At 40.4% G+C, this 13,082-nt stretch overlaps 1 protein-coding gene across 1 annotated transcript in view; it reads right to left on the bottom strand.

The window, feature by feature from the left end:
- Positions 1-13,082, bottom strand: part of LOC139695323 (uncharacterized) — a 194,239-nt gene that overhangs the window by 111,258 nt on the left and 69,899 nt on the right. The window contains exon 2 of the mRNA XM_071594030.1: positions 3,360-3,524. Within this exon, the coding sequence (XP_071450131.1) occupies positions 3,360-3,524 (165 nt within the window). The remainder of the gene's footprint in view (positions 1-3,359; positions 3,525-13,082) is intronic.

Genomic DNA, 13,082 nt, shown 5'->3' with positions numbered 1-13,082 from the left:
GGTGCGTTTTTTACCATAACAGTTCGTTGGCGATGCTACTAAGGCCTTATATGTCTATATTGTACGGGAGAGGAAAACTCTTTTGGCGGCAGATGTTTTATAAGCCGATTTCAGAGTAAATAATGCTAAATAAAGTATTAATGAAAACGATACACATCTATTTTACTCAATTTAGCCCGGTGGTTTCTTTGAGGGGAAATAAAACTCACGCCCAACTATCAACCATCACAGTTGGGTTAACCAATCCGAAACGCGGTTTTATAGATGATGCTAGAGCCTACCCAATACTAAGACCAACGGCGTGTAATATTCACACATCCAAGTGGGGAGGCAAGATCCTTTCTCTATGCCGCCTTTTGTTTCCCAGGAAGATCTGGTACCCGAAAAACCAAAAAGCTTGGGTGAAGCTGAGTATGCCCAGAGGCGTCCCCAGGAATAGAATCCAGGCCCTCCAGTCAGTAACCCTGAGTTCTACTCACTGGACTACCCGTGTTACCCAACTATCAATTCAATAAGGAAAAACGCTTACAACTGGACCACAGCAATATTTTGCACATTTTTAACAATCATGCACAGCTTGAATTACGATGTTAACACTGTAATTTTTGCTGCCGAGTTATATTTTCTAAAGAGAGGCAAGGGAATAGTCCCTGTACAGTTTGACAGCTTGTGTCCATGCAAAAACCTAGAAAACCTAAACGGTAAATTACCGATAATAATAACTTTTATGCTCCACCTATCCTCAACCCCTCCCTTCAATTGAAAAAATTGACCTTTCATTTCGCTAACTATTTTCTGATTCCCACTGACTGTCCTCTGCCTTGGAAAAAATAAGATGATATTGCTAAGGTTTAACACTTCAACTAATGTTCAATGTTGTAAAGAAATGGTTTTCACTAATAAATTATTTAAAAATCAAATTGACTTTATGGTAGTGTTTCTCAAAATGAGGTTATAATACAACTTTACGTTTTCGTCGAGGTGATAAACCTGAAATAGAGTCACTAATATACCTGCTTGTATTATTATCAAACTGTATTCTCTCGTTTAGGAGAGGTTTTGTATGCACAGAGACTAAGCAACGATGAATTTCTTTGCCTCTCTTAACAAAACACCACCTGGCATCTGATGTTGCAATAAACCCTTCAATTCTACATGATTTCTTTTTCCCTTCATTCCGTGCAACTAATATCCCTAGTTGCTACTAAATATGCGAGAAAAACATAAGACGACAATATTTTTTATGTCCTCTAACGACCTCCAATGCACAATACGTATTACACTCTGAAACCGCTTGGCGACAGATCTCGATAGTAACTCAAGCATAGCACCGCCGAGTTGGTCGAGCTTAGTAGTGCAGTTCGATGCCGTTATTAACTTTATTGCTGTTATATGTATTAGATAGATAAAAAGAGAATTTTGTTGCATTGTGTAGGAGCAATAAGAATGAGTTTATAAACAGGGTTTTTTTCTCTCAGCCAAGGGCAATATTTTACCACTGATTCTTCGCCGCCGTTGTTCGCAGCACATGCCTAACACGATAACACACAGAATTACTTCCACTCGTGCTAAGTTCTTCCGCAAGCACCTACAGGCAAAGACTTATTCAAAACGTAAAAGAACGCCTAAATAAGCTCGCAAAGTCAATTATCTGTAATAAAAACCTATCAACGGCAATGCTAATAATGCAACTTTTTTCCTTATTGTATATGTAGGTACTTAATATTTACGTTTGGCATAGGCTCAACCTCAATTGGCATATTGACCCCAACAGAAACAGTACCTTTGGGATAGTCGACATGGATTCTATTACTCACAAATGAGTTTTATTCATAAAAATTATTATGTGTATTTTTACAGATGAGTGGTGAGCTACTCCGATAGCGAAATAACTTCAAGCAACAGTTTCGTGCCTTAGTTTCGTGTATGGTAAATAAATGTAGACAAAATATGCAAAGCATTCTAAATTTATCGGATTTACTTCTTGCAAGAGATAGGCCCAGCAGTGGTGGGCAAGGTAGAGCTCTCCACCTCTTTCGCTCATTGAGAGATGAAGACGGAAAACAGGAGAGGGGAGGCAGAAGTGTCGAGTATGACGTTTGGTGCATTCCATTAGCACAATAGAACGTGACGTACCCAAGGGTTTGCAGAATTATTATTTGGTGCCAAGGTCGAAGTAAGGAGAAAAATCCTACTGATTTGCACGCTTAGGTGCACAGATGAACCGAATGAGAATTGCTAAACATACAAAATACATGGTTATCGCCCTTACAAAATAAATGGGGAAACCCCAGGTAAAAAGGAGAGCGTACGTGCATATGCTGTGTTGCTCGATAGAAATGCACAGTAGAAAATCTCAGTGATGAATATGCGAAGGAAGGCGATAAAGTGACACATTTCATTTAATTAGATCTGACATCTTCGGCGACTACTATTTGGGATCTAAATAGTATCTCCGAGAGCAATAGCCCAGGAAGCCGAATAAATACTAAGAAAATCTATTTGGTACGTGACTAAAAAGGGAGGGCACAAAGCACCACGCACTTATTGGAAGATTTAGGACGTGTACCACGTGATACTAGAAAAATCAACGGCTATTTAAACTTATTACATAGGCAACAACCGTGCGAGCTTGCGTGGGACAGAGAGAGAATAAATAATCCGAGAGAAACTGCGGGAGATGCCGCAACAGTAACTTTTAACGGAGTCATCCGCTAATGTGCAATTCAATGCAACATTTTCAGAGTGTAAAAATCATTCGCCCAGTCAAGGCGAATGATTTTTACGAAAATCCCTGTCAAGGCGAATGATTTTTACACTCTGAAAATGTTGCAAATAATCCGAGCCCTAACAGCAGCAGCATGATAGGCATGCGTGACAAAATGAGCGAGATCAACTTCTAAAAATTCAAGGACTCGTTTTCCTCTACCACACAAGCGGATGGAAACATTACGATGAAACACATCAGGTTTTTAATATTTATAGATACTTCACTCCTTCCACGAGCGATGTCCTAAGACCCTATCGCCATATCCCCTAGCGGCAGCTTGCAGAATGTTGAATAGATGGGTATATATTAATACGCCAGGGAAATAATTCTTATTTGCTTCATGGACATTGGCGATGATAAAAGCACTCAGCATCAAGAATATCTCCAGTGTGCTTGAACCAAGGAAACGCCACGCAGAGTGAGTCTGCAGCGATGTAAAAAGGAGGTCAAACCGTCGAATTTTATCGGCCCGGGGTGGAGTGGATTTAAAGATTTCTCATTTGCAGAGACCGCAAGGATAGTTTGACTGTTGATAAAAATCGTTTTCAACGCGCGAAAGCGCGCCCTTTCGTCAACCGTCGGCTCTCACCTTGAAGGATAGGACGAGGCGAAGGACTTGGGCCGCCTGCTCCTGGGCCTCCGCCTTGTTGCTCTCGACCGTCCGTCGCAAAGATGCGTCCTCTTCGGAGGCCACCTTCATCTGGTCCAGCGCCACCACGAAGGCCTGCTTCATTCCCGTCACCGCGTCTTGCATCTGAGGAAGAGAATGCATACACAATGAGGACAAAAGCGATAACATTTGTAGCTATTGATTCTTACGAACGTCAACACGGTACGGTTACCTATTAAGCTTAAGAAGGTTCGATCATAGGCAAAAGTCATGAGAGCGGACTACGCGAGTTATGATTCTGGCGATAGTACTGGAAAATTTGAAGCATAAGAGACATCACTTACTAAATTAAAAAAATATTTCCAGCTGATTCCCGAGCTTAACTATCAATTTATATTTTTTCTACAATAATATTACGACCGCGCATAGTATCCATTTGTGATGAGAGGATATTTTTCTCCCCAAGTCCGACTTTGGATCAAGAGTAAGGAAGATTATTTCCTCCTGAGATTTGAGTGCTTACAGGAAATGCGGAAATTCATAGGCAAAGGAAATTATTCGGAAGGATATATGCACACGGACGCGCAGTTTTGCATCACCATAGGCCTGAACACCCCACGTCGTACGGGCCGAATTATTATACATTGGACTCGTTTAGAATCGACGGTCTCCGTCTCTCCTCATTTGAAAATGCACAATGTTGGTGTGTTCAATTGCAAAACAAGTCACGTGATTACTTCCAAATGCAGAGAGTTGAAACGATAGTTGAGGTGAACCAGAGTTCAGAAACTTTGAACGAGTTTACAACGTGTCACACTTATAATCAGCGAAGGATCTTGCACACTTGGATCAACGCATGAATCACTGTGCGTGAAAGCTATTAAATTACTCATATTGCTTACAATAGTTTGTGCCTAAAATCTCTAATTTAAAATTAAATATTTTTAAAATGAAACACTGCAATTTAATTTAGTTTTGAATTGCATTTTTATCGCGGATATTCTTGAAAACACCAGTTTCTCTTCCTTCATTATTCTCTGTATTCTCGCCGAATTCGTTGTCAAAATATTTTTATAACATCCTTCCATTGCTATGAAAAGAAAATATTCATATTAAGAACCTACTCATAAAACAACCCGACTGAATATCATTGGATATGAGAAAGTTTCGTGATGCTAAAGATTGTTGGGGGGTGTAATTTGTCAATCAATCTAAGATTGGATTGAAACAACTCTCCACTCAGTTCTTTTATTGTCAAACCTCTTCATGCTCATACATTTTCTCTACTTTAATATTTGCCTTTATTCGAGCCATTATCTCACCCTGAGCCTTATTATTCGGTTCTTGATCAATTTTCCCTTGACAACTGTCTTCGTCACACCATAGTCGCAAAAAATGTGTCTTAATTTTCAAAATATGCCGATATAAATTTATAGAAATTCCCACAATATATGTGCACCTTCCTATGAGTTGTTCAAAAGTTGTTAGTTGAAAAGAGATAAATCCTTCCAGAAGGTATTAAAAATGAATGAAAGAACCGCAGACAAAAAATTCCATTAACAGCTGATCAACATTTTTACACCGTCATACCTCTTTCGTTCCATCAAAGGTTTCACGGAATTTGCAAATCTCTGAAGTTCACCAAAGTCAAGGTCATTAACGGGCTTCATTCTTACGCTTTCGGGAATTTACCAGACTTTCCACCTTGCACTTCTCAACGGGTTCCATCAAACGGTAAATTTACGCCGGGAAACAGGCGATGAGATAGCAAGACTGGGTCGGGAGCGGACGGTTTAAGTTAAATAATGCACGAGAGCTGGGTTCGGAGGATTTTCACATTCATCCTCTTTGGGAAATGGACTCGCACGGGTGCCCGGAACCTTTTCTTGTAAAATGATCTCCCCAGTTCCGGAAATGATGATGCCTCCGCATAAAAAAATCTCACGCTTTCATTTCGCACTGCAAAACTCCCAGGGTTCGCATGGAAATTCCAAACGGAACATAATGCGCTTGAGTTCCCATAGACCCTGTTATCCCATTAGAGAAGTGGGATTCAGGAAGAGGTAAAGATGATTAAATATCTCGCGTTAATAACGTTCGTGTCGCAAATTATGCACACGATACCACGCGAAATTCAAGCCATTACGGAGCGACTCGGGGTTGGCTGTATGAGTTTGACCACTTCTCGTGAAAAAAACCCGACGCGGAGGAATCTTCAGGGGAGCGAGTAACCGTTGTCGCTGGGAGGAACTAAATGAGCGTAGAATGTGCGCATTAACGCACTCGATTGTTCTGAGGGGGACCTTTACTCCTTTCGTGTGCCCAGTTCCTCCCCAGGAGTGGCGGCAGTTTTGTGCGAGAGTGATGCCGAGGATAAAGTTTCACCACTCCATCTTTCTCTCCCTCCCCTCTCCAGTCCTCACTATGGCGAGTGGCGAGGGGTATTCTCCACCTCCGCCGACAATGCGGTGCAACAATGAGAAGGAGCCGACCGTGGGAGCGACTGGATCCCGTTTGATCCATCGCCACGGAAGACGGCGCACCCGCTTCCCGAAGATGGGGGAGGGGCGCTCTAAGAAGGCGGGGAATACGATCGAGGAATGTACTCCGCGCCTTAGGCGCTCCTCCCCTCGGGAGGCCGATCTGTCCACCCATCATACAATTCAATTCAAAGAGATGTTTATGCATATAAGCCGTTAAAAATACATGCTTAATCGCGTACAAAATAGTGACCCACGTGAGAGCTAGTCATAGCCATCGTCGCATAACCGTACACGTCCTTTGCATCTTCAGAGAGGGAAAGCAGTGACACGAGTACTGTTTTATTACATGGTTGGCCCTAGGCTGAACAACATTCACATTACAGCTTGGTTTCCCCGAGTGGCCAGTTCGAGAAGCCTTTTATCTTAACATCGGGGAAACTCAGATAAAACCCAGCAACTCTTTGAAATTTGTTAACGTTTATATACAAAATATAATTTGATGAGTGACATCGATACGTACCCAAGGCAACACGAAGAAAGAATCGGTGAACTAGAGGTCATACGCCAAACATCATCATATGTACTCATTCTATTCAAAGTAGATTTTAGACGGTACCTAACTACTTCTTGGTAAATACGTAGAGCAATAACTTCCGACTGTTTACATAGATTAATAATTAATTCTTCAGTTCTCAAAAGGTTCATGCTTTCACGACGACGCGTCGTGCCGTCAGAAGTCTATTATCTTCCCCAATTACTTAAAATTCGCCATATTTTACGGCATCCAATATAACGCCACGTCAATAGATTAATATAAAATTGAAATATAAATATATAATTCATGCGTTTTAGAAATATTAATAAATAATATATTAATGCATGTATCTTTATATTTAGGGATATTTCTATAATTTATTTTATGAATATAGATATTTTAATGCAAATGGCATTCCCAAAGATTTATCAGTATAAATAAATATATATGTACACGCACGCGCGATGGAAACATCTGGAGGAATGCATGAGGGAGACAAAAAAACCACCAGTCACCCTCCATAAGAACCGTATGGGGTCAAGAGCGTAGGCACAGAGGGGGTTGGGAAAGTGTTCCACGGTTTTTAGAAAAAATATAGCATAGAAGATCCTCTAACCGAGAAGGTAACAAATCCTGAACAGCGACACAGGGTACTCGAATTCACTAGTGGCATGAAAAGGCTTCCGCTACTTCATGGGTCTGGTGGAACAGCTTCATGGTTAAAGGAACACGACGTACTTAGTGATTACACTTAATGTGCTCTTTTGGAGGAAGCATTTCGTTTCTGTGGGGCATCATCAAGTCATTGAGGAGGAGTAGGGATGAGAAATATGCTCATAAATTTGAGGCATGCAGTAGAATCGTTTTCGCGAACAGCTGATCGTTGACAATACTGCCAAATAACATAACTTACATTGAGCAATTGAGCATTCTGAAGTGGAAGTGCTGTAACGAAGGAGTAATTTACAAAAGTCCCCAAAATAACATAAGATGGTATGACAGAAATGCTTTTATTAATTATTATCGCAAATTACCTTAGCTGTCGGTCGCCTCCCAGAAATAACAACGAAAATTATCACATCCTGTTTCTCGATTCAAATGAAATTGTAATTATTAAAACACAATCTCCTTTCCTGAGTTTATTGCATAGCTTAATTGAGATGGATGAATAGTTGTCCACTTTCTAAAACGAGGAAACTGCGTTGACTTTCTCGAGTATTACAGCAACTTCCAGTCCACTGGAATGTTGTCTGAAAGATACGATGTTTAATCGGGCGGAAAGTGCATTCAAGACTAGTTTCGAAGTCCTATTCAATTTGTAGGCACACGATCATGCTGCCCCGTATTACCATGATTATGGGATTTCAACGCCCGAATAAGAGTGAATCCAGCTCCACGCACACCTATTTAACCAATCTCATACATGTAAGCGAAGACCGTGGTACTTTTTTAAAAGTACATTCCTATCAATGGCAATTAACGTCCTGAAATATATCAAAAGTACTTCGCCACTTTCGCTGAAACTGTGGCCTTCATTTTCCTCACAAATTCGTATCATTTGTTCCTTCGTTCCTCATTTTTTTTTGTCCTGCTAATGGAATGGAACTTGGTCGTCACGCATGACGTCACCAGCGGCTGACAAAAGCACGCCTCGGAATATCCGGCGGCTTCTTTAACGAGACACAATTATGTATTTCATTTCTCGACATGTAATGGAGGATTATCCGTTGAAAACTTATTCACGGGAACTAATAATGTAGCGTGACCCTAGGCACTGAACACAGGGTTGCCCGAAGCAAAAATACATGGTTTTAGGCAAGGAAGACGCCACCGCCTATCTTACGATGCCATGCTAAGTGCGATGTTTTCATCTCTTGAAAACGGCCATTTTAACGGCACTGAAAACAATATTCCTGTTCTTTGGAATGCCAAAACAAATCGCCAATACAACGGCTTTTCCAGGTGCATTGTAGAGCTTTAAAGAGATTAAGCAAGAAAACATAGATTTAGAAACCTGAAATACCTCCAAATCCTATGGTTTCATCATTTGAAAATTGCCGGGTAAATATAATTGAGAGAGATAGAACAATCACGGTTTTATCTTGTAGACAAATATTAATACGCGCAAGACCTAATCCGTAACCCGCGTTATGGATTCAAGTTAAAATTTCACCATTCGCTAGAATTCTAGGCACTAGTGGCTGCTGTCCCGCCGTAGAAGATGTAATAGGGACATACAGGGCGAGGCTAGGTGTGGCCGCATATCTTCCAGGAATCCGCTCTGGTAAATAACGCGTTCAAGGTAATATGTACATATGCGATGTCTAACATTCTGAGAATGCCCACTTGCCAGAAAGGATTGCAAGCTGATTCATCTAACAATGAGAACTGAACGTCGCGACATCTGAAAGAAGATATAGAAAAAATATTCCTCATACATGCGTCAATCGAATGAACACTGACACATCACAGCCATTCGTACCATTTTGCAGTTCCTTTATTACCGAGTTGAAGGGGAAACTATTCATACTTTTCCAGGATTCAGTCCATCGGTAGATGACACTCGTCTCAATTTGAATAAAAATCCAGAAAAGTGAAGTTGGTGCAATGCATTTGGACTGTATCAATATCACATCAACTTTATGTGTACAAGGAAAGTGACCATTCAAGAGATGAAACTTCATAGACTCTGACGTAAGCATTCAAGAATCCGATGTGGAATCAGCGCTTTTATATCCAAAAGGCAGGACTCTGCATTCTTTAAAACCTGTCATCAACCAAGACCAGAATTTCATTAAACGGAAGATATTTACCGTTCCGCTCTTTCCCTTTCTGTAGAGGCATCTCAAACGGCTGAATACGTTGCTCTTTTGCGGTATGAGCTCGGTAGCTGGAGGACGGGGGTGCTTTTTAATTTAGAGAAAATATTCACGTGCTCACTGATGATGAATTTGAGCTTTTTTCTGCCGTAAACAATACATTCGTAATAGTAGAGCAAATAAATATATGAACTTCTACTTTGAGCAAAAGTTTTTTTATATTAGGAAAAGGGACATTGGACAAAACAAGTTTAACGCCCTGGCTATTAATTTTAAGCAAATATCTTTAGAATGGGAAGTCAAAACTACGGATAAAAAAACTAAACTTCGTCCTCCGCATAAAAAACATTCGTATTTATCATTATCGACCATAGCTTGGGGCCAATTATATAAGAGAGCATTTAGAACAATTATCCTGGCGAATTGATAATGACGACGTAGTGACAAATGGGACATGGTTGCAGTTTTTTCTTCCCATTCTGATAGGGCGGTACACGAACATTTGCATCATGGGGTTATCCAGTTCCCAGCCACGAAAAGGCGCGCTCATCGTGTCCACGTGCCCACGACATCTGTGAATAAAGTGTGTAGGTCCTGCAATTTGACAACATTCGCGCAGCGCGCACCTATTCAATTCCATCGTAAATCAATGCGATCACTGAATTCGCAAGGGGGCGCCTTCAATGCGGCAAAATAATGGGATTGCGCGATTCCCTATCATCTCCAGTATGACAATAACAACCTTAAGTCATTTTTTGGTTGCCTTTCGCCAAAGACACGTCACACTCCGTTTCTTCTTTTCACTATACACAACAGCAGTGCAGAAAGTAACCTCAGTTTGCGTTTAGCGGACGAAGCGGTGAGGGGAGCCGATAGTTAGTTGCATTGACGCACCCACACTAGGGCAGTACGAGGAGCTTCGTATTCCTTGAGTTGCACTGTTTGAAAGGCCGTACCGCTAGTTTACAGTAGCGAGTCAAAAGGAACAATACAATTGGAAATCCCACCGATGTAATATCTGTTTGGTTATAAGGCTTTTACTGGCAATAAACTTCAAAACTACAGACATTCATCAGGAAAATTGTCCTGTGCACCAACTAAGTGACGAGTGACAGTGTTGTGCGTCAGTGGTGTCGTTAGTTTAAAGAGTGAACGGACTAATGTCCATGATGTCCAGGAACTAGCCATCCGTGTGAGGTGAACGATGAACTGCTCCAGGAAGGTGAAGAAAAAGTTTGTCAAAACTGGTGTTTTACGATATCTGAGTTCTTAGTAAAGTTTTCCATGGATTTCTAGGAGTCTTTTGCATGGAATCTTGACTAAAAAGTTACGCTAACACCAGTTTTGTGCTTGTCTCGACGAGGAACTCCCAAGATTCTGACATCGGTTGGCTGCAGTCTCACGCGGCAGAATTTTATGCCGAGGGAATTTCTAAGCTAGCTCAGAGATATGGCAAATGCTTCGGTCAAGCGAAAATATTTTTAGCGAGTATGAGGAAAAAATAGTAGAGATGTGCAATTTTGAGAGGTAGATAATACATTTTCTTTATCTTCTATAGTCTTACGGAAGTTACTCTCTGGACAGACCTCGTCTTATCCAAGTGCATAGAGCAGAGCGACGAAGCAGGACGCTTGGTATGGTTTATTATCCTTCCTACTGATCATCATAAAACTCATGAGCAACTAAGCATGATTTACGAAAGGTTCGACTCGTGAAAAAATAATTTTCTGCAAAATACTATAACTTTCAAATGTCAACATCAAAAAAGATTAGAAAGTGGAGCTGTTAGCACTGAAGCTTGGCGGTAATCACTAATTTAGGTCATTCCGTATATGATATCGAAAATATCTTCACACCATTTCAAGCCCACATTAAATCAATTAAACACTCAATCCTGCCGATGTGAGAAATGAACTCAATATTACGTAAGCTACCAAGCTGTTGAATTGAAACAATATTTCGTCATATATACTGTTTTTCATTTATCTGTATATATTTCATTTATCTTTATATATTTCATTTATCTTTATATATTTCATTTATCTGCATGTATTTCATTAATTTACGTCACCTGTTTTTGATACAGTCTGACTGTGAATAATGCAGTAAAAATTAAAAGCAATTATCCATTAAATTCCATTTTATTTGTGAAAAATTGGGCACTGAAAATCTAGTGAATATGTTTGAACCCTAAAATTCCATCGTCCCAATTATTTTAAAATCTTTTAAATAGCGTCTAAATTTACCTAATTTCCCACAAGCAGTCCAGATCTATAAATTCTCCATACTTCCTTCGCAATTTTCCAAAATCAGCAAGATCTGTGGACACCTTACGCGCATTTGACCGCCGGCTTTCCAATTAAAACCCCGCAAGAATTCACAAATCCCGTAACGGCCAACTACAACGTACGAGTACACGTCCTGTCGACTCATATTGGCACACGGGGAATGGGTAACAAAGTTGAGTGAGCAAATGGGCAATACAACATCCTGCCCTGCGGCCAAGACGGAATCGCGTGGGAAAGATGTTCCCTCGGCTAGTTTTAGCATAGCTGCGATCTCGTCGCTACTTAGATCGGCGTCTGCGTCCTGCCATTACACGCTCCCAATCAACGGATGCGTTGAGCACTTCGGGACGATGTCAGCTCAAAAATCACCCCATGGCTGCCACTTATGAAGCATCGTACATCGACGGGCTCCCCGGAATCTCGAACAGCGCATTGCCATCTCCTGAACCTTCTGCTTTTCTCAAACCCTCATCATTGAGGAGGGGAGAGGAAAATTGAGCGAATAAATGGCGAGAAGCCGCAGGAAGATTTGTGCACCCGTAAACTTTTATTGTACCCCACCCTTACCAATGCTTCGACGCTCTCCTACAAATGCGGCCCAAGAAAGTGTTAAGGCCGTCAACGCGCAGGGGAAAAAACGAATAAAAATGTTGCAATATGAAGAGAAAGGGAATCCTTTCACCAAAGGGAGAATCAAAGGAGGAAATACGAAGCGCGAAAATTTAACCAGAATAATCAGTCAATAATCAATTTTTTTAGTGTCTTACAATCCTCACATATCGCTGAAAATATTTGCAGTTATTAATGACAATATTTCTCACTGAGCTCACTTTTCGAGAGTGGGATGTACTTAATATGCGATTTTGACATAACCCAAAACAAAATCTTAGACCTGTGAATCATGGGGGAAACAGTCGTGAGAGGTCTCATTTAAATTTCAACTAGAAATTTAAATATGCATGCATAATTTAAACGGTAACTGTAATCGAGATTCGACATATTGGGAACTCATAAATGTGTTCTTAATAAATATCTGAGGCATGACTCACGCTACGAAAGTGGAAAACCAGTCTATAAAATATGGAGATTGAACCGACGAGTTTAGGTGAATATGCGTCGTAGCGAATTAAAATCTATGCGGATTCCAGAGCCTGTACGGATAAAATATTTGGCTTCACTAATAATGAAAATAAAACGAACAAAGATTTCATGTTTGCGAAAAATGTCTGGGTCTTTAAAAGCCTAGCAAATGACCTCGTAAAAACTACCCACTTACTTTTTAAAGGCTCGACACAAAGGTGTTTGAGCTGGTTAAGGTCATCATGCATCATTTTCAGACTTCAGTAATTTAAGACATTTGTTTAACTACATCTCAGATAATGTTTAATAATTATTATTTGGCGCATTTTCAATAGTGAGCTTGGTAGCTAAATTTGACAAATTCGCCAAAAACGAAACTTAAACAATTTTTATGCATAAAAGTTACAAATTAAAAATACTAAAATTAGGGGTCGGTAATTATTTTCAAACAAAGGGTGAAAAATTAATGCTGGAGGGCATTAATTAGACCATGCAGA

This window comes from Hetaerina americana, unplaced genomic scaffold (assembly GCF_022747635.1).
Source record: "Hetaerina americana unplaced genomic scaffold, ioHetAmer1.1.p SCAF_6, whole genome shotgun sequence".
Lineage (NCBI taxonomy): Eukaryota > Metazoa > Arthropoda > Insecta > Odonata > Calopterygidae > Hetaerina > Hetaerina americana.
The sequence above is the reverse complement of the archived record's forward strand: the minus strand, read 5'-3'. Positions and strand labels throughout refer to the sequence as shown.